The sequence below is a fragment of the Trachypithecus francoisi genome, unplaced genomic scaffold (assembly GCF_009764315.1).
Source record: "Trachypithecus francoisi isolate TF-2019V2 unplaced genomic scaffold, Tfra_2.0 Lachesis_group4, whole genome shotgun sequence".
Classification (NCBI taxonomy): Eukaryota; Metazoa; Chordata; class Mammalia; order Primates; family Cercopithecidae; genus Trachypithecus; species Trachypithecus francoisi.
In genome coordinates this window covers 141,605,434-141,627,627 of record NW_022681469.1, presented here as the reverse complement: position 1 = coordinate 141,627,627, position 22,194 = coordinate 141,605,434, and the positions used below count along the sequence as shown (strand labels likewise).

Below are 22,194 nucleotides of genomic sequence, written 5' to 3'. Positions count from 1 at the left end.
CTCCCTGGAGCCCTTTCTCTACTTGCCTTCTTATCTCTAGTAAGGAGGCCTCCTTATCTGTGGTAAAGCTAATCTGCCCGGCAAGCCTACAGGACGGTCATTGTTTCCCTTGTAGTTCTGCTTCAGTGACTAGGGCACCAGTGCCTGGGAGAGGTGGACCCAAGTGGCAGAGTAGGATGTGGCCTCCGTCTGATGCCAGAGCAGCCCTGGCCCAGGTGCTTCCTGTGTCCTGACCCTTCCCCAATCCTTGATTCACTCAGTCTCCTGCCTCTTTCTCCCCTTGAATCCCATCTTGTCTGTGACCTGGCGGTGGATAGGAAGTGATGGCCAAGTCCCGTCTGATGGTGGTGCCTCTCACCAGGGGCCCTCTCCTCCCCAGGGCTTCCTCCATCACGGAGGTGGTGTGCTCTGCAGGACCAAGGCTCCTTCCTTTGGAAGCCACTCCCGGGCTGGTCAGTGCATCCCGACTCCCCTCTCTGGCCATCCTTCCCCTTTTCCCCAGTCCACCTTCCCCAAAGAGACTATGCAGAGGGCCTGAAGTCCTGGCTAGCACCTGTCTGTGGGGCCTTATCAGGGCTAGAGCTCCCTGTGCAAAATGGCTATGGCAGGGATCCCTTTCTTGTGCAGGGTTAGAAACGAACTGTGGGTCTCAAAGCAACGCCCCACCTTGTCATAAACAGGGCTTGCTGGGTGACCTGAACAAGCCCCCACCCTCCACTTTCCTCACATCTCTGACTCCGAAGTGAGAGGGACGTTTAGTTAATTTTTAAGGCTCCTTGCTGCTGGAACATTATTATTATTATTATTTTTCGTTTTGTTCTACTTGAGTATTTAGCAAGGTTCCACAAATGGCTGTGATTTTTCAGTGAACTTAGGCTGTGGCTCTTGGCTGGGCATGAACTCGGCCCTTTCCAGGCCTGGGGCCACCAGGCCATAGAGGAGGGACGGCCTTCCCCACCATGTGCTACCCCTCTATTGGGTCAGTTTGTGTTGCCAGGAGCAAGACCATGGAAGTTATTTTATAGATATATGTGTATATATATTTTATATTATGTATTTTATACATATGTGTGTGTGTGTATGTATATATCTCCTGTATGTTGGGATATTTTGTAGCCATGAGAATAAAAAACAATAGTAACACGGTAGATTGCCTGGTTTAATACTAGTTAACGAAGTAGAATATAGACTTTATGTGTAAGGGTTCTGTATGCCATCCTTATCTTATTTATTTTATTTGTTTTTTATTCTGTGATCACACACGTCTATACTTTTCGATCTTTTCTGATCCTCGGTACCTGGAAGGGAAACATCATGTAAAAATGCAGTGTGTTTTCTCCTTTCGTCTCTGACGTCAAGGATTTGTCTAAAACCTTTTTTTCCTCCTGATTCTTGAGTGTGAAGATTTTAGGTATTTTTTAAAAAATTGAAGTATTAAAATTAAATAAAAATTAAAGTATTACATTTTAAAAATATTAAAATCTATTTTATACAAGGCATTTTTTTCTCTCCTTTGTAGGTATTAAACCTTTCAGAAAAGAGATATGACCTTACGAAGCTTAACCCAAAGGTACGGAGTTCATCCCTTTATATTCTGCATTTTGTAAAATGTAAACAATGCTTATTTTGTGCAAAAATGATTTGCTACTAGTCTTTGTGGAATGTGACTTGATAAGGAGTATTAGGAATTGTTCATATCAAGTTTTTTAATTATTACTTTTTTTTTTCAGTTTGAAATAGTTAGAGATTCATAGGAAGTTGTGAAATAATACAGAGATCTCCTGTACTCCTCACCCAGTCTTTCCAGTGGGAGAATCTTACAACACTAATAGTAAATATCTAGGTCAGGAAGTTGGCATTGGTATAGTCCATGGACCTCACTCACATTTCCCTGGTTTTGCATACATGCGTGTTTCTCGGCATCATGTGTGTAGATGATAAATACTACATATATATGTATAGAACAAATCTGTACACATGATGCTTCCTCCTCCCACCTCCTGGGATCTTTCATATATACTGCATATATATATGTGCATGGAACAAATCTATAACAAAGATATGTATAGAAAAAATCTAAACTGCATCATATGTATAGATTTGTTCAGCCACCACAAACAAGAGACAAAACATTTCCATCAGCATGGGGATCTCTTCTCCTAGTATCTCTTTACTGTCCTAGTAATCCACTCCTTTCTGGATAATTTTCGTTTTTTTTTTTTTTTTTTTAATTTTACTTTAAGTTCTGGGATACATGTGCAGAACGTGCAGGTTTGTTACATAGATATACATGTGCCATGGTGGTTTGCTGCACCTATCAACCTGTCATCTAGGTTTTAAGCCCCTCATGCTTTAGGTATTTGGCCTAATGCTCTCCTTCCCCTTGCCCATCACCCTCCATGATCATTTTCAATAGCAAACTTTGGGAGAATTTTAAGACTGAGTCAACAAAAGTTGTGGTACATATATCTATGTATATTCTATATGTTGAAATATTTTGCAGCCATTGAGTAACAAAGCAGAAACATGATAAGTTGCCTATTTTAATACTAGTTAATAATAGTATAGCATTTATGTATAATAGTATCTCAATTATGCTAAATGTACATAGAAAAGAGACTAAGGGATTCATGAAAACGTTGTAGTGGTTATCTTTGAGTGGTGGCAGGGATAGTGACTTTTCCTACTTCCTGACAGTTTTCTGAAATTTCCGACAATTTTACACTATGATGTTTTTTACACTTACGATGACTTTCATCATAAGATAGAGTTCCTTGTCCTCGCCCTACTGACAAAAGGAAATCAAGGGAAAAACAACTCCCCCGTGTGGCCACTGTGGACTTGGGTGAGCCTCAGGAGGCTCAGAGCTGCAGTTCTGCAGTCTCTGTGTTCTTAGCATGGTGGTGATTTTCTTTGTCCAAGCACCAAACTTAATCAGGGTTTTGAAGGTGCTTCCTCCTTAAGTCCTGCCTTTCCAGGAGATTGTCTCTGAGGTGTTGTCTGCACAGTGTGTAGGAGATGGCTGGCTGCTGTCTCCAAACTGGAATTTTAACCCCAGTGGGGAGATTTTGGCAGCAGCTTGGGCCTCGGACTCCTGTTTGAGATCTCCCTGGACTGCGGCCCTCTTCACACAACCTGCACCATCAGCAACTCAAAGACCTTTCTAGAGTTGTCACCCCAGCTGCGGAAGAGCAGATGAACCCCTGGAAGAAGCAGCATCCCATGGGCAGTATAATGCTTTATTTTTTCTTCCCAGTGAAGGAAGCGGGTCCTCATGCTCACTGAGTTTTAGAAAAGGGTAAACCCCGCATGCTGTTTACTCCCAGACGAAATATATCGATGATGAAAGAAGTCGTTGTGAGATGGCGTCAGAAGGTTTCGGGAAATGGAAACTGAGGAAGCTCCCCTCTCTTGTTGCAGATCATGGATGTGGGCTGGCCAGAACTCCACGCACCGCCCCTGGATAAGATGTGTACCATATGCAAGGCGCAGGAGTCTTGGCTGAACAGCGACCCCCAGCATGTGGTCGTCATTCACTGCAGGGTGAGCGTGCCCACTTCTCACATTTGGGGGTCTGGCTGGGCTTCAGCCCTTCTAGTTGAGATGGAGACCAGTGCTGCATCTGAGCACATTTCCTCTTTGAGCTGGTGTGATGTGCTCCTTATGGGTTTGTTTTTAGGTTTTCCTACTTGCTCTTAAAGAAGGAAACAGAGTTATCACACCTCCCAAAGTTCGGCTTTAGAATTTATAGGATTATGGTCCCTGAATGTGTAGCTGGACATTTGAAACTGTTGACCCCAAATTGACCACGGTTATGAGAGTAAATTGTTTCATTTTTATTGAATTTTGTTTTTCATGGAAAGCCCTCCTTTTTAAAAGAGCTATCCCCTTTTCAGATGGACTGTGTCAGGCTTTTCATGCCGTCTGAGTTACGGTAATCAGTTGATGGACTAGATGATGGTATGATGCCATTGCAGTAAACATGTCATCCTTTCCAAATGGAGCCATTGCAGTGCAGACATGGCCTGTGCATCTTCACAGAGTGGCCAGGACTGTCTGTGTGTCAGCCCTGGCAGGCTTGGTGGATGCCGGCAGCCTGGGTGCATAACTGACGGGCACTCCTCCTCCTGGCTGCCTCAGGTTCCTTCCAAATGCTTCCTCCTCCCATCTTCTGGGATCTTTCGTCTTAATTTCCAGTTTTCTTAGCTGCTTTGTACTGCTCCTCAAATGTGATTGGTGTTGAAAGGGGTTGGACTGAAAGCAAGCTTACTGAGGGGTAAGTGTGTGAAGCTTAACCCTCCTGCCAGAAACTTACTATTAGTGTAAAGTTCTTATCCCAGTCACACCTTGAGTCAGGGAGGAATTCTCTGGGAAAGGATGTAGCCAGTGGGCTGGGGTAACTGTTCGTTAATGGGCAGCTCCCTATTTTGTGTGTTTGACAAAGCATTCTTAGGACCATCAAAGTATCTAGGAAGTGTTGACGGTTCAAGATAGAAGTGTGTGTGTTTTTTTTTTTTCTTCTGGACTCTTTCTTTTTTTTTTTTTTTTTTTTGAGGCGGAGTCTCGCTCTGTCGCCCGGACTGGAGTGCAGTGGCCGGATCTCAGCTCACTGCAATCTCTGCCTCCCGGGTTTACGCCATTCTCCTGCCTCAGCCTCCCGAGTAGCTGGGACTACAGGCGCCCGCCGCCTCACCCGGCTAGTTTTTGTATTTTTAGTAGAGACGGGGTTTCACCGTGTTCGCCAGGATGGTCTCGATCTCCTGACCTCGTGATCCGCCCGTCTCAGCCTCCCAAAGTGCTGGGATTTCTTCTGGACTCTTTCACACCAAAAAACTGCACAGAAATCCATTGCATTATGGAATTTAGTTTGAAAGAAGCTTCCCTTTGAGTTCTATTAGACTCTTATTGTATCTTTCCTGCAAAGTCACTAGGTAGGCTGGCTTGTGGATGATGTTTACAGCTGTAAGGCATTTGATGACCACTTGATGTGCAGAAAACTTCCATCAGGGGAACACAGATGTTATTTGCTTCTCTCTGGTGTTGTCTCTTTCCTCACATCTACCTTAATCATATTTTCCCCCTAAATGGACAGGTACACACTTTAGGACCACCACATTATCTATGATGACCTGATCTTTTCAAGTATTATGTTAAATTATGGATCCTCCACCCAAATTGTGTTTTGGTGCAAACTAAGAGAGAGAAAGAGAGAGAGAGATAGACAGACTTTTAAATAAATAGAATTCTTGTTCATTAAAACAACCTATGCTTTTCAGGCTTGGTGTGGTGATTTTGACACAGTGAGCCTGATACTGATGGATCATCATTGCCTAGGATCACGTAGTAAGCTGTTCTAAGCAGCATTGCTGACTTATGAGCCTGGGCCCAGCAGCAGCACCTGTGGAAAGTGCAGGTTCTAGGGCACACTCAGACCTGCTGCCAGCTGCATGGTCAGAAGACTCTTGGAGTTGCTGTACTTGAAAAGTGCCACCCTTGGCCATTTATTCCATTTTAATTGTTGTTCACTTCAATTTTTTAATGAAATTGAAAGAAATGATGAGATTATTTAAAACATATGGGTCCCAGTGGGGACCACCTAGAGCTTTCTAAAATGCATCCTTTCACTAAGCAACTTTGGGCTTTCTGGACAGCTCTTGTTAGTGGAATTCATGGGAACATGTTGAAACTTCTCAGAAGTGATTTGCTAATCGCTTGCCCTCTTCTGGTGCCATATAAACCATTTTTGAAACGCTTAGAAATTGTGCCCTGAGAGATAAGCCCTCTCTTAATTTGAAACTGCTGATGTCGATGTTAACAGAAGTTCATCATCATCACTGCAGGGGTGAAATCGCTGACATGTGCCGAAATCCGCCTGCTTTGCAGAATGCGCGTTTCCTTCCACACATGCCAGGAATTTCTAGCATAGCTGGGCCTGTCTTGGCCTGGGCGGGAACAGAGTGAGGGTCGGTCCTGCTGTGCTTCCCGTTCTGCTGTGTGATGCAGAGGCTTGTGTTTGTGTGGTTGTGTGCAGTCTCCTCACCCCTCCACACCCTGGTTATTGATTGACCAGAAATGGCCTGCAGTTCTTTTGGGAGATTTCATCCACACCATACCTTTTGTTTCTCAGTCCATGGTGAAGAATACCCACAGAAAATTGTGCAATTAGTGATTCTATGATTTTTACTAAGAACAGTTCCAAGTCCGAAAGAATGGTGCTTGCACTAAAACATAACAGCCCATGAGCCTATCATGCCCTCTTGTGTTTTCTACAACCTGTGAGCTAAGAGCTATATTTACATGAACATTATATGAAGGTGTTCTACTTCAGTTCCATATATAAAGTTTGAGTGGAACATGGCCACCTCTTATCTGTTCACGTACATCCATGTCTGCTTCCACCCACACTGCAGGGGTAGGTTTGAATAGTTGAAACAAGACCTTGCAGCCTGCAAATCCTTAAATACTTACTATTGCATTAAGAAAGACCTCATATCAGGGTACTGCTGGCCTTGTAAAATGAGTTTGAAAGTGTTTGCATTTCTTCAGCTTTCTGGCAGAGTTTGCATTAGTCTGTTTTCTGTTACTTATTTTTTTTTTTTTTTTTTTTTTTTGAGACGGAGTCTCGCTCTGTCGCCCAGGCTGGAGTGCAGTGGCCGGATCTCAGCTCACTGCAAGCTCCGCCTCCCGGGTTCCCGCCATTCTCCTGCCTCAGCCTCCAGAGTAGCTGGGACTACAGGCGCCCGCCACGTCGCCCGGCTAGTTTTTTGTATTTTTTAGTAGAGACGGGGTTTCACCAGGTTAGCCGGGATGGTCTCGATCTCCTGACCTCGTGATCCGCCCGCCTCGGCCTCCCAAAGTGCTGGGATTACAGGCTTGAGCCACCGCGCCCGGCCTTCTGTTACTTATAACAGAATACGTGACACTGGGTAATTTGTAAAGAAAAGGAATTTATTTCTTAATATTTATAGGGGCCAAGATGTCCAAACTCAAGGGGCTGCATCTGGTGAGAGCCTTCTTGCTGTTGGGGACTCTCCTGAGTCCTGAGGCTGCACGGGGCATCACATGGCGAGGAGGCTCAGGGTGCTAGCTCAGCTTTCTCTTCCTCTCCTTAGAAAGCCACGAGTCTCACTCCTGTGATAACCCATTAACCCATTAGTTAATTTATCCACAGATGTATTAACCCATTCATGAAGGCAAGGTTCCTCATGACCCAGTCATCTCTCTTAAAGGCCTTACCACTCAATACTGACACATTGGAGATTAAATTTTAACATGAGTTTTGGAAGGGGCTAATATTTAAACCATAGCAAAGTTCTCTCTTTATTTCAGTGATGGAATTCATCAGTTAAGTAACCAGGTCCTGGGCTTTTCTTTGATGGGAAAGTTTATGTTACTGATTCAGTCTCCTTACTTGTTACTGTTTTGTTCAGATTTTCTGTTTCTTCATGATTCAGTCTTGGTAGGTTGTATGTGTCTAGGAATTTATGAGTTTATTCCAGGTTAACCAATTTATTGCTGCATAATTGTTCATAGTATTTTTGTGTTTCTTGGTGTCTTACATGGCATCAGTTATGATGACTGCTCTTTGAGTTTTCTCTTTTTATCTTAGTCTAGGTAAAGGTTTGTCAATTTTGTTAGTCTTCAGAAAACGCAACCGTTAGTTTTCTTGATCTTTACTATTGTTTTTCTAGTCTCTCCTTTATTTGTTTCTACTCCGATCTTTGTTTTTTCCTTCCTTTGCTAATTTGGGATTTAGTTTGTTCTTTGCTCCTTTAGGTGCGACGTTAGGTTTTTTGTTTTGTTTTGTTTTTTGAGATGGAGTCTCGCTCTGTCGCCAGGCTGGAGTGCAGTGGTGTGATCTCGGCTCACTGCAACCTCTGATTCCCTGGTTCAAGCGATTCTCCTGCCTTAGCCTCCCGAGTAGCTGGGATTACAGGCACATGCCACCACACCCAGCTAATTTTGGTATTTTTAATAGAGACGGGGTTTCACCATGTTGGCCAGGATGGTCTTGATCTCCTGACCTCGTGATCCACCCACCTTGGCCTTCCAAAGTGCTGGGATTACAGGCGTGAGCCACCGTGCCCAGCCTAACATTAGGTTTTTTTATTTGAGAGTCTTTTTCCTCTTTTAACATAGGCATTTATTGTCATAAACTTTCCTCTTACAACTGCTTTTGCTGCATCCCATAAGTTTTTGTGTGTTATGTTTCAGTTTTTATTTTTCCCAAGATATTTCTAAATCTCTCTTTTGGTTTTTTTTCTTTAACCCAATAGTTATTTAGGAGTATGTTGTTTAATTTCCATAAACTTGTGAATTTTCCAAGATTCCTCCTGTTACTGATTTCTAGTTTCATGCCACTATGGTCAGAAATGATACTTGAGGCTAGGTGTGGTGGCTCATGCCTGTAATCCCAGCACTTTGGGAGGCCAAGGCAGGCAGATCACTTGAGGTCAGGAGTTCGAGACCAGCCTGGCCAACATGACAAAACCCCATCTGTACTAAAAATACAAAAAAATTAGCTGGGTGTGGTGGCACGCACCTGTATTCCCTGCTACTCAGGAGGCTGAGGCAGAAGAATCGCTTGAACCCAGGCAGCAGAGATTGCAGTGAGCGGAGATCATGCCACTGCCCTCCAGCCTGGATGACAGAGTGAGACTCCATCCCCCCAAAAAATAAAAATTAAAAAAAAAAGATAGTGGATATGATTTCAGTCTTCTTAAATTCTTTAAGGTTTGTTTTGTGGCCTAACATGCCATCTATCCTGGAGAACTTTGTGTGTGCACTTGAGAAGAATGGGCATTCTGATGTGATGTTCTGTATATGTCTGTAAGGTCTATTTGGTCTAAAGTGCAGGTTGAGTACCCTGTTTTCTTATTGGCTTTCTGTCTAGGTGATCTGTCCATTGTTGAAAATGGGGTACTAAAGTCCTCTATGGTTGTGGTATTTCTATCTGTCCCTTCGATCTTTTAATATTTGCTTTATAGGCCGGGCGCGGTGGCTCATGCCTGTAATCCCAGCACTTCGGGAGGCTGAGGCGGGCGGATCACCTGACGTCAGGAGTTCGAGATCAGCCTAATCAACATGGAGCAACCTGGTCTCTATTAAAAATACAAAAAATTAGCTGGGCATGGTGATGCATACCTGTAATTCCAGCTACTCGGGAGGCCGAGGCAGGAGAATCGCTTGAACTCGGGAGGCGGAGGTTGCGGTGAGCCGAGATCGTGCCGTTGCACTATTGCACTCCAGCCTGGGCAACAAGAGTGAAACTCTGTCTCAAAAAAAAAAAAAAAAAAAAACCGAAAACAAACCAACAAAAAACTTGCTTTATATATCCGTAAATAATGCCACAAAAGCAATTGATAGTGGGGTGAATGTCACCACCATGTGTGCCTGTTTTGGCTGAGGTGCTGTTTCTTTGTAGGTGAATTGCTGTCAAATATAGTTTTATGCAAGAAGCATACTTGTAGCCATACCATTAATAACTGCACATGTCAGGATTCAGCTGCAAAGAGTGTGTCAAGTGCCCGCATTGAGTATCTATAAGGCATGCTCTTGACTTTCACTGACAGAGAGAAGGATGCTCCTGGGTGACATTCATGTATGACTGGGCTTATCAGAATTGTGACTTGAATTTGATCAGTAGTTTCTTCTCAAGAAGTTAGGGAGCTACATATTAGAGGCCCTGCCATTTTGGCTTTGTGTGATTCCAGACCAGGGATTGGCAAATATTTTTAAAAAGAGCCAGATTGTATTTTACGCTTTGCAGGCCCCATGGTCTTGCTGCAAATACTCAAACCTACCCCTGCAGTGAGGGTGGAAGCAGCCCTGGATGTAGGTAAACAGATGGGAGTGGCCATGTTCTAGTCAAACTTTGTATGTGGACACTGAAATCTGAACACATTTTCACATGGCATGGAATCTTTTCAAAATTTTTCCTCAATGGTTTGAAAATGTAAAAATGACTCGCCGCTCACAAGTTGTGGGAAAGTAGGTAATGGGCAGAAGTAGCTCCTGGGCTGTGGTTCGCAATCGGCTGTTGTAGGTTGTAAGAGTATGTTCTCGAAGGTGGCACTCTGTGGCTCTGGGTGAGGGTTGGCCTGTCCAGTTTCTGCTTCTCCTGCTGGTGTTGCTGGTTTGTGGGCTGTTGGTGTCTGTGGTTATGGTTTGAGTGAGTCCGTTTCAGAACGTCTGCCTGGGACAGTGATTCCTCTGTGTGTAATGAGGGCGGGCTACGGGGCTATACCTGGAGCTCAGGTGCTGGCAGTGCTGCCAGTGAGCTGGAATCTATGTTCCACTCATGCTGAGCTGTGTGTGCAGCCCTGATCATTATCGGCCCGTGAGCAGGCAGGTGTTCACTTCTGTCTGACCTGGATAATTAAGTCATGCTAATTACTGCAGCTCCTGGCATAGTTTCTTCCAGCCTGATTGGGTGAAATGACAGGCAGATGCTGTGTTGATCTGCCCCCCGGGCTTCTACGGCTGCTCCAGTTAGCACCCGCTCTTACTGTTTGCATCCAGTGTGCAGGTTCCCTGTTGCAGAGACTCCAGTTGCCCTGGGTACTGACTCTCCCAGACAGGAAGGCTGCGGATAATGCTGGCCTAACCTCCAAAGCAAGCTGTCTATTATTTTGTACACTAGTGAGTCTTTTCCTGTTCTAATTACATCTCTGCTGTGGGATTTCAGAGAAAATCAGCTCATTTTTTGTCTCCTGCAGGGCGGGAAAGGACGCATAGGAGTGGTCATATCATCCTACATGCATTTCACCAACGTCTCAGCCAGGTAGGGTGAAGATGTCAGCTCGCTGTCTTGAGGTGCTAAAAGCTGAGCCTGGATGGAACTGAAGGCTGTCTGCGCGGGAGCTGTTCTGGGCACCAAGGGCTCGGCTGACCTGTGTTTCCCATCCCCCAGTGCTGGGGTGGTCAGCGCCTGGAAACCCAGCTTCCAGTTAATCGTTCACACTTGTGAAAGTGGCATTTTCCAGGTTGAGTGGCTGTGTATGATTGATTCTAAGTACTTCCATGGAGGCATTAAAAAAATAAGTGGCCCCACTGTCCCTTATTCTCTAATAGAGAATTCTCTAATAAAGAATAACAGAGGTAAAAGTCACCATTATGAAAATTAAGAACAGAGTGGTCTCACTAAATCAGTTCATACCTTGTATATAATGATGGTGACAGCCACCTCTTTTGCAGGCACTGGGCCTCTGGGAAGTGTACTGAATATTTTCATTTTCTTCCTGAATTCTCCTAACTAACCCATGAAGCAGTTACTATCATTCCCATTGCATGGGTGAGGGAAGCGAGGCTCAGAGGAGCCAGGCAGCTTGCTCATGATCTCACAGCCCAGGAGTGGGGAGCCAGGTCTGGGCTGGTTTCCATGAGATGGAACTGTAATCGTGGAGACTTTGGAGGTGCCACTTGGGTCCCCTTCGCCAGGCATGACACAAACATGGTAGGGCCACAAGGACCTCAGCCCTCCGCCCATCCTCCTGGCCCTGGGCAGCTGTGGTGTACACCCCGGACCCTTCCCAGAGTGCAGATCTTCACTCACGCTAAAATGCAGTGCAGAAAATATCATTATTTGTGGAGTCTGCATTTGCATCTGCCCTGTCTTCTCAATGGCCTCTTTGTAAAGCCTGAGCTTTCCATTCTGAGGAAATAGAAGCTTATTCATATCAGCCAATAAACGTTTTCCTTTCTAGCACCAAGGAGTGAAATTTGACTTTCTGAATGTTTTCTCTGGAAACCAATAGGGGAGTTGGTGCCTGCCAGGGAGGAAACCAATCCCCAAGTGAAAATCAGCCACCCTCTTGGTGAGAATAATCATCGGTATGTGTGTGCCAGGAAAATCGAGATTCCTGGGCACATCCATCCCTCAGTGATGCCAAAGACATTTGGTAGGTGACCAAACATAGCCTGGCTGGTTCTGGACAGAGACCGCCTGAGCACTTTTTTTTTTTTTTTTAAAGACAGAGTCTTGCTCTATTGCCCAGGTTGGCACAATCTCGGCTCACTGCAACCTCCGCCTCCTGGGTTCAAGCTATTCTCCTGCCTCAGCCTCCTGAGTAGCTGGGATTATAGGTGCGTCCCACCATGCACAGCTAATTTTTTGTATTTTTAGTAGAGATGGGGGTTTCACCATGTTGGCCAGGCTGGTCTTGAACTCCTGACCTCAGGTGGTCGTTCACCTTGGCCTGCCAAAGTGCTGGGATTACAGGCGTGAGCCACCACGCCCAGCCACACCTAAGCATTTCTATCCCCAGCAAAGTCATACTGCCTGAACTAAAGTTCCATGCACTGTGGATAGTCCTGAATTTTTGGGGAAGGGTAGATGTCTAAGGACTAAAAGCACACCTTTGACACTCTTGCTGCAAACTCTGTTTTCTCTTAATAGTCAATATGTATTTCAGCTGCATGTGTCAGGCAATTTACCTGAGTGATCTAAGCCTCAGCATCCTTACCTGGAAAATGGTGGTAGTCCTACTTCCCAGAACGTTGTGACAGTTCAACATATCATTGCACAAAAAGCACTTAGAACAGCATCGGTACTCAGGTTATTGGCTATCATTAAAGCTGCTGTGATTAGTAGGAGTAATAGTATTAAGTGCCTTTCAATTAAATACGCTGATACTACACACTTTTTGTGACTTGCTTTGCTACATTAATATCATTTTTTTTTTTTTTTTTTGAGACGGAGTCTTGCTCTGTCGCCCAGGCTGGAGTGCAGTGGCTGGATCTCAGCTCACTGCAAGCTCTGCCTCCCGGGTTTATGCCATTCTCCTGCCTCAGCCTCCCGAGTAGCTGGGACTACAGGCGTCCGCCACCTCGCCCGGCTAGTTTTTTGTATTTTTTAGTAGAGACGGGGTTTCACCGTGTTAGCCAGGATGGTCTCGATCTCCTGACCTCGTGATCCGCCCATCTCGGCCTCCCAAAGTGCTGGGATTACAGGCTTGAGCCACCGCGTCCGGCCCATTAATATCATTTTATACGCATCATTCCCCGACATCATTTCAGTGGCAGCATAGCACTTTATTCAATGGATATGTTATATATTTAAGCATTTGTCGATTTTGTCTATCCAAGTTGCTTCCAGTTGTGTGTGTGTGTGTGTGTGTTTAAGATGGAGTCTCACTCTGTCGCTGGGGCTGGAGTAGAGTGGCGTGATCTTGGCTCACTGTACTCTCCACCTCCCGGGTTCAAGTGATTCTCCTGCCTCAGCCTCTCGGGTAGCTGTGATTATAGGTGCCCGCCACTATGCCCAGCTAATTTTTTGTATTATTAGTAGAGATGTGGTTTCACCATATTGGCCAGGCTGGTCTTGAACTCCTGACCTCGTGATTCGCCTACCTTGGCCTCCCAAGTGTGTTTTTTTTTTTTTTAATTTAGGTTGCTTCCAGTTGTTTTCTACTGCAAAGCTTGCCATGATGAACACATTCTTATACATACATCTGTGATCATCTCTACAATGTTCCCTCTTAGATTATATTCCAGAAGTAGAGTAATCCCAGGTAGCACAAGCACACATTTGAGGTCTTTATCAAAAACTGCAAACAGAAGAAAACAGAAACTTCAAGTCACCAGAAAACAGGAACATTCTTGTATCAACATCATAAAAATAAGAGTTATAATGACACAACCAGTACTAATATTATTACTACTAATAATATTACTATGGAAAATAAACACTGGTCAAAATGTATTCTCAGCATTTAATAAAACAAGGAATTCCAGAAAAAGGAATGCTTAAAAGTCACTGGGAGGCTATGGAGCTGCACTCTCCTGCTCAGTATGTGATGGACTCAGTGCTAAAGTAGGCCCTTCTGTTTGTGACTGCCCTACCAGCACAGTCCCTTGCCTAGCAAGTGCACATAGCAAGTTGTCCATTTTATAGCATTCTGTGAAAGTCATATCACACTCAGCTTACTTTTGAGTATGTTTCTTTTTCCTCCTGCCTGTCTCTCTAGCTGTATTTTTATGAAGTCCACAGCGCTTATGTACATCATTTTTCTAGAGGGGCACAGACACATTTTCCTAAGTAAGGGGCCACTTTATCAGGTTTTGTTGTTGTTGTTGTTGTTTTGAGATGGAGTCTCACTCTGTCACCCAGGCTGGAGTACAATGGTGCGATCTCTGCTCACTACAATTTCCACCTGCTGGGTTCAAGTGATTCTCCTGCCTCAGCCTCCGGAGTAGCTGGGATTATAAGCACCCACCATCATGCCCGGGTAATTTTTATATTTTTAGTAGAGACTGGATTTCACCCTGTTGGCCAGGCTGGTCTTGAACTCCTGACCTCAGGTGATCCGCCCCCTCTTGGCCTCCCAAAGTGCTGGCATTGCAGGCGTGAGCCACTGCACCTGGCCTATCAGGGTTTTAAGGAAGCATTTGGCCCAAGTGAGTTTGAATTGTTAAGACACCGCACTCATTTTCCAGGATTTGTGCTGAAGTCAGATCAGGAAACCCCACGAATGCCCTGCTGTGAGGTTTCTGGAAGTTTCCCTCGGATACTACCTGTCAGCATTGTGGAGCTAGCATTGACGGTCAAATATGTTGTTGGAAAGCAGGGTTACTTTCTGTGGCAGTCACTTCAAAAACAATGCTGCAGCCCCGAGGCCTCAGACACTTTTCCAACCCCAGTGCCCTGCGGCCTTCTCAAGCCCAGTCCTGGGAGTGATGTACTGGCGGGGCACAGGCTGGCCCACTTGTGTCCCGAGGGTGCCTCTTGGGACTTCATGGGGTAGTCCATTCCCTCTTGTGCTCTAGATTGCTCCCTGCATCCTCGTGGTCCTGAGACTTGAGTCTGCCTGCTTTTCTCTCGCAGAGCCCACTTAAAAAGGTCTTCTTTATTTAGGAGGTAGGGTGGCCAAGGGACAGTTTTGGACACCAGCCCTACCACCTGCCTGGTGAGAAGCCTTAGTTGGTTCTTCTGCAAGCTGGGTATTCAGCACTTTTAAGTATCCTACCTTCAGATAAGGTGCTGTTATGTCAGATGAGAATTCTGACCCTGCACTCTGGCTCCCACTTTGAGCACAGTATATTCCTGCAGGGGAAATGAAGTCTAAGAAGAGACAGGTGGATTGGGTATGCACAGGTGCAGCAAAGGGTGAAGCCCCTTGTGGGAGCTGGTCACTTTGAACAGCCATGAGACACATCCCCCATCACACACCCACGTGGTGTGAGCTCCACTGAGTTGACTCTCTCTCTCTCTCTCCCCTCCAGCGCTGACCAGGCCCTTGACAGGTTTGCAATGAAGAAGTTTTATGATGACAAAGTTTCAGCTTTAATGCAGCCTTCCCAGAAACGGTATGTATACATCCCCAAAGCCAGAATGAAGAGGTGAATGAAATTTTACATATAAAAATGCGAAAACAGAAGAGGCATCTCCTCTGTCCCAACACCTAAATGGGATTCCTGGGTCATGCTGAAGACTATGAAGCAGGTGGTGGGGGAGGCTTGTCCCTCCCACAGGTTAAGGACCAAGCCATCCTGTGTGTCTGTGGTGAGAGAGCCCCCTATGCTGCTGGCTTGCACTGACAGGTAGAGGGAGGACTTGCCCCAGTTGGCATCTTCCTCTCTTGCAGGGAGTGAGTTTTGATTTCCATTATTATGTTGGAACTTGGTTCTGTTGGCTAGACCAGGGGTCAGTGAACTCTCTCTGCAACAGACTAGAGAGTGGATATTTTAGGCTTTGCAGGCTGCAGGATCTTTATCGCAACTGTTCTAACACGAAAGCAGCCCTGGGCAACATGGAAATCAAGGAATGTGTCTACATTCCAGTAAAACTTTACTTACACAAACACATTAGCAGTTGCATTTGGCCAATTCTGGTAACTGATCAGTTCCCTGAGGCTACGGAGTATTTTTCTGTCATGCTGCCCATCTCTCCCTTCTCTACTCCTGGGCATGGCCCCTGGAAAGAGCTCAGTAAGTGATGGGGAATAGCCATGGGGTGCAGAACTTTCTCCTTTTGCTGCCTGCCCCAGCAGGCTGAGGTCAAGAACCTGAGCAGGGCTGGCTGAGGGGCAGTGAGAAGGACCCACAGCTGGCTTCCCATCCAGGTGCACTTCCTCCACAGATGGTGACACCTAGAGCCATCCAGGTAGCTCCATGGCATATTTCAAAGCCCACAGCAGGGAATTTGTAGGAGAATTGCCAAGGCTATTGCCAAATGGTGTTCCTCTTTGGAGACAGGTAGTTGCACACCCGGCCTTTTGTATGCAAGTTTTGATGCCTTGTATCTGTTTTCTCCAGTGCAACTGAGGGCTGTGTCAGCAGACCTGGGGGTAGATGAGCAGAAAGGGATTTCAAGCATCACCAGAGGCACCTTTTCCTTTGGTCTTGCTATTTCCAATGGCCTGGCTCTGCATGGGCTAGGGTGTGGGACCATGGTCAGTAACAGGGCCCACATACAATGCAAGTTGTGTGCAGAAAATCCAGCATTTTATAAAATATTTTAGTTAAAACAGTCACTTGGTTTTTTTTTTTTTCCATAAAGTGTTATTTCTTTGTTGAACAGTTTCCAAAATCGTGACATTCACGTGACCTCCTGCATGGAAAATGAGGTATAAATAGGGAGTATCCCGTGCAGAATGCTTGGCACACAGGAAGTACAGCTGTCGTCTTTCCTTTTTTTTTTTGTTCTTATTTCTTACGGCACCAGCAGCTTGTTTATAACATTAAAAGAATATGGGAAAAGGGGGAAAATTTCTCCTCATTTTCTTTTTTTTTTTTTTCTTTTTTTGAAACAGGGTCTTGCTCTGTCACCCAGGCTGTAGTGCAGTGGTGCAATCTTGGCTCACTACAGCCTCAACCTCCTGGGCTCAAGCAATTCTCCCACCTCAGCCTCTTGAGTAACTGAGACTATAGGCGTACATCACCACGCCCAGCTAATTTTAACATTTTTGTGGAGACAGTGTCTCCCAGGTTGTGGTGGGAGGCTGTGTTGCCCAGGCTGGTCTTGAACCCCCGAGTTTGAATCATCCTTCTGCCTTGGCTTTCCAAAATGCTGGGATTGCAGGTGGGAGCCACAGTGCCCTGCTCTTCTCATGTTCCCATGCCCAAGGTTTTCATGCATCCTTCTCATCATTGCACGTTTGAAGCCAGAGCATTTGCATTTTTTAATGTTTGCTGGATTCAATTTTACATTCCAAGGTTAATCCCTCTGCTCCTGCGATTAGGGAAATGCCCCTTACTCCTTGCTCTTTTCCTTTTATCTTGACCAGAGCCTACGTGAAAAGATGCTCACCAAATGGTAATCGAGTGTGTAAACAACCGAAGGAATGCATAAGATAAATCTGGAGGAAAGTTTGAGACCAGAAGAACGTGTGATGACAGCTTGTATGGGAATAGGCTCTGTGATGGGAGGCTTCTCTGTTGTCCTGATTGGCCTGGGGAGTGGGATGGGTGCTCTGCAGGCTGTTTTAGGACTGAGCTCAAGAAATCATTTTAAAGTCACACTTGTAATAATCACTCTTGAGAATAATTAATTAGCGTGGAATTTGTGGCTGGGAAGCTCAGAAGTCTCAACAGCAACTCCGATGGGAGGTGAATCTTTGTTACCTTGTTACACTAAAACGCCATGGAGCAGTTGGCCCATGGAGCTGACCCGTAAAACTTACATGTGTCCATGTAAGTTTTCTGTTTTTATACCTTCCTTGTCTTCAGCAAACCATGAGAAACAGCTTGCTGACACTCCAGTGTGGCCTCCTCCTGTTGGTGCTCATTACCACCATTGTGTTATTGAGGCACCCCTGAACTTCCTTACCTAAACTTGGAAGCCTTCCTCTTTGAGAAGTAGTTAAAAGGAAATACTGGGTGCGGCACAGTGACTCTAGCCTGTAATCCCAATTCTTTGGGAGGCTGAGGCAGGACAATCACTTGAGTCCAGAAGTTTGAGACCTACCTTAGCAACACGGGAAGACCCCAACTCTATAAAAAAAAAAATTAGCTGGATTTGGTGGCACACACCTGTAGTCCCAGCTACTCTGGAAGCTGAAGTAGGAAGATCCCTTGACCCCACGAATTGGAGGTTACAGTGAGCTGTAATTGCCCCACTGTATGCCAGCCTGGATGACAGAGCTAGACCCTGTCTCCTCCTACCCCCCAAAAATCCTGGTATAGTTTTGGTTTATTATCAGCATCATGGAAATAATATTAAAATTATTAATGTTTCTGACATCTCTTTTCTTTTCCACCTTTCCTTTCTTTCTGAGAGAGTTGAGACAGCAACACACGTTTCTTGGCCCCATCACTGAGTTAATGGGGAAAGTGACAGGTAGCCAGTTGTTTCTTTCGGGAGCTGATCTCTCCTGCGTGTTGCTTGCCAAGGTGACCCTGGGAGGCCCCAAGTGGGACTCACCTAAGACCATCAGTCATGTTGTCTATGCACATTTGGGTGTCTCTTTGAGGTAAAGGGAAGACAGACCAAACAAATGTCTTGACATGCAGAAATCAGGATGTCCTAGAAATAATGCTATATAGTGTTACTGGTGGAAGGTATCAGTTACCAGCAGTGAATCTGTGAGGGTCTGCAGCAACCTCAGTTCTTGCCTGCTCAGAAGAAAGAATTTGACTGAGAGGCATAAGGTAGAAAAAGAGACACAGGCAAGTTTCAGAGCCGGAGTGGAAGTTTATTTTAAAAGGCTTTAGACCAGGAAAGAAAGGAAAGTACGCTTAGAAGAGACTCAAGCGGGCACATGAAGGTCAAGTGTGGTGTTTAACCTTGGTCCTAGACTTTATAGACTAGCCCACTTCCCACATCTTGTGCCCCTTTCCCATGATTCTTCCCTTAGGGTGGGCTGCCCGCATGCATACTGCCCTCCTTTTGCTTGGGAAGTGAGCACATGCAGTGTGTTTAGGAAGTTGTACGCATGCCTATCTAAGGGTTTCTTCCTTTTCTGGTGATGTGCCCCGAGAAGGTCATACTCTGCCATTTTGTCTGTTAATGCCTGTGCCCGAGAAGTTGTGTCTCCCTGGAGCCTGCATTCAATTAACAGTGCAATGGGCGTGGACCATCAGGAAATGGCCTCCTCCTGGCACCAGCTGCCAGTGTATGACTTTCAGAGAGGCAATGTGGTAATTGCCGAACCATTACCCAACATTCCTAGTGGGTGCGGAAAGAGCCCTCTCCTGTCCTGCTCATGCCTGTTTAACTACCTGTAAAAATGACATTATTTGGCTTTTGATATTTCTGTCATTTTTGACACAGTACCTCAGGTGCCTGAAGGGATACTTTAAAGATACAAGGGGAGTAGTTTTCCACATTCTCTAAAGGATGAGGCTCCTCAGGTAGCCACTGAGAGGCCTCTGTTACTGACAAGTGGGTTCATTATTCAATGCCCAGATAGAGCTGATTTACCAAGACATGTGAATTGCAGTAGAAAAAGAGTTTAATTCATGCAGAACTGGCTGAACAGGAGAACAGAGTTTTATTACTACCCAAATCAGCCCCCTGGAAAATTTAGAGGCTTGGGTTTTTCAAAGATATTTTGGAGAGAAGGGGATGGCTAGGGAATGGGTGCTGCTGAGTGGTTGGGGGTGCAATCATAGGGGAAAATGGTCCTCTTGCCTCTGAGTCCACTTCTGGGTGGGGCCAGAGAACAGTTAGAGTCAGTTAGATCAGTTAGGTCAGGTAGAGCTGTCAGTTGTCAGAAATGCAAAAGCCTGAATAGATACCTCAAAAGGCCAATCTTAGGTTCTACAATGGTGATGTTATCTCTAGGAGTAATTGAGGAAGTTGCACATCTTGTGATCCCCAGAGTAATCTTTTAAGTCTATACCTTGGCAGAATTCAAGCTGCTTTCATCCTTCCAACGTGGTGGTCTTGCATTAGTTTTACAAATGTGGTTTAGTTTTGGGCTATTATCGTTTAAACTATAAACTTTACTTTCTCCTAAAGTTAGTTTGGTCCAAGCCCAGAAATAGCCAAGGGCAGCTAGAAAGTTAAAGGCAAGATGGGGGTTGGTTACATTAGATCTCTTTCACTGTCATACTTCTCTCACTGTTAAAATTTTTGCAAAGGCCATTTTACTTAATGCCCGTGTGGCCTCATCCTGCGCATCCTCCTTGCTGCCCACAGCCTGCGGAAAAAGGGTGACCATTCCTCAGGGAGCCGCACACTTTGCCTGGGCCCAGACATCCTCTCTGAATCACCACCTCTGTGGGCAAAGCCACCTACACTCTGGAAGCATCCCTCAGGAGAGCAGAGCCTGTGGCAGATATGTTGTGGTCTACTCTGACCCTTATGCCCATGCAACTGAGTCATCTTTGCAGCAATTCCAATGTGTAGGTCTCATTATTCTCCCCATTACACGACAGGGAAGGGAATGCTCAGCAGAATGTTAAGTAACAGCCCAGGCTTGGCTCACACCAACAGGTGGCCCAGCTCACCTTTCCTGGTCGATTGGTGCTGCCCCTGCAGGCGTGGCTGACTCTGTGAGTGCTGGGAATGTAGAATGAGTAAGCTGTTGGGAAAGATGTCCTGTGACGATGGTTCTTGTTGCTCGGAAAAGTAACTTTTGAATGCTGATTTTTATGCACCCACATTTTCAGACAGATTTAAGCTTACGTCTAGTGCAACTCAAATGTTTAGGGAGATATATGGAGATTCCAAATGGAAGTTTTTGCTGTTAGAAGTGACTGTGAATAATGCAAGGCAAATGAAAATTTCAAGCTGCTTTATGTTCGTTTACTTACAAGTTAAAAGCAATCCTTTAGTTTTTAAAATGTACTCACTGGTTTGAGAAGAAGCATGGAAAACATCATCTCCAGGGAGTTATTTCCTAAAAAGAAAGAAAATATAGCAATGGGAAAATAATGGAGCTGTTTTTGTAAAGTATCTGGTTTCTAATCTTTCCAGCTCTGAAAACTGTGTTGACTAAGTAGGAACATTTTATTTTGGATAAGGCTGTTGGGATGGTCTTTAGAGGGCATCGGATACCCTACCATTGCTTCATTTATATCTACTTTTAATGCCACAGATAAATGCCATGTATACGAAGTTAAAGTTGATCCTTTCCATAGTCAGCTGGATAAACTAATTGTGCAATTCTGTCCTATTATGTTCGTTTCCTCTTCTTTTTTTTTTTTTTTCTTTGAGACAGGGTCTTGCTCTGTCACTCAGGCTGGAGTGCAGTGGTGCAATCTAGGCTCACTGCAACCTCTGCCTCCTGGGTTCAAGTGATTATCATGCCTCAGCCTCTTATGTAGCTGGGATTACAGGCGCGTGCCATCATGCCCATCTCATTTTTAAATTAATTAATTAATTAATTTTTTTTGTAGAGACAGGATTTCAGCATGTTGGCCAGGCTGGTCTCAAACTCCTGACCTCAGGTGATCCGCCCACCTCAGCCTCCCAAAGTGCTGGGATTATAGGCGTGGGCCACCATGCCTGGCCTCCCTTATTTTCATCCATAGCTGAATGTTCTTTTCTTTGGTAATGATGGTAGTTCTCTAGGAAGTCACTCACAAACTCAGTGCTATTACCTGTGCCTGACTATCTGTCTGCAATCTCACCACATTCACTACAGCTTATATTTGCAGTGAACTTTGTTGTTTTTATAAGGCATTGCTATTTTAAAAAAGTGTTTTTTAAAGGCTTGCTTTTATTTGGGATTTTGAACAATTATGTTTTTTTTTTTTTTAATCTTATTAAGAAAGCATGTGAAGGAAGAAAAAAAAAACTGCATTTACCTTAGCATTTTATGTCTTTAATTTATCTGAAAACATGATGCATAGAAAGATGATTTCTATAAAGGTCAGATGAGAATTATATTCCAAGAGGTTACTTTTCAATTGGTTAAGCTATCACCTGAGCAGCCCTTTGTAGACGGACCTGGGAAGCGATCACTGTTGAGAGCTGGTTTTGGGGAGAAAACTCTGGAGTCCTGGATCCTAGGCAGTGGTGGCCTCCTGCCCTTCCCCTCTGACCACCACTGGGCTTGTGGCCCTGGACTTTGGCCTTCTTTGGGAGCTTGTGGCAAAACAGAGTTCTTCTGCCATCAGCTTGGCCCTCCTCATCTGAAGGAAATACTTCTCCTGCTTCGTCTGGTGGCAGGGGCAACAATTCCAGCCAGGCCACATCAGCAGAAATGAAGCTCTGTGACCACAGTATGGGACAATACCTGGGTCAGGGAGAGGCCGTGGTTTCCCTGGGGACAGCTCTCTGCCTCTCATAGGACCTTGGTGCTAACT

At 45.1% G+C, this 22,194-nt stretch overlaps 1 protein-coding gene across 14 annotated transcripts in view; it reads left to right on the top strand.

Moving 5' to 3' along the window:
- The window catches only part of TNS3 (tensin 3), a 353,662-nt gene that overhangs the window by 190,183 nt on the left and 141,285 nt on the right, over positions 1-22,194 (top strand). For 13 of the 14 annotated variants that reach the window (XM_033194200.1, XM_033194198.1, XM_033194194.1 and 10 more), the window contains 4 exons: positions 1,520-1,570; positions 3,421-3,543; positions 10,719-10,783; positions 15,223-15,306. In XM_033194200.1, coding sequence (XP_033050091.1) covers positions 1,520-1,570; positions 3,421-3,543; positions 10,719-10,783; positions 15,223-15,306 — 323 coding nt within the window. Of the gene's footprint in view, positions 1-1,519; positions 1,571-3,420; positions 3,544-10,718; positions 10,784-15,222; positions 15,307-20,230; positions 20,287-22,194 lie in introns of those variants that run through there. The other variant, XM_033194206.1, reaches the window with a different exon arrangement.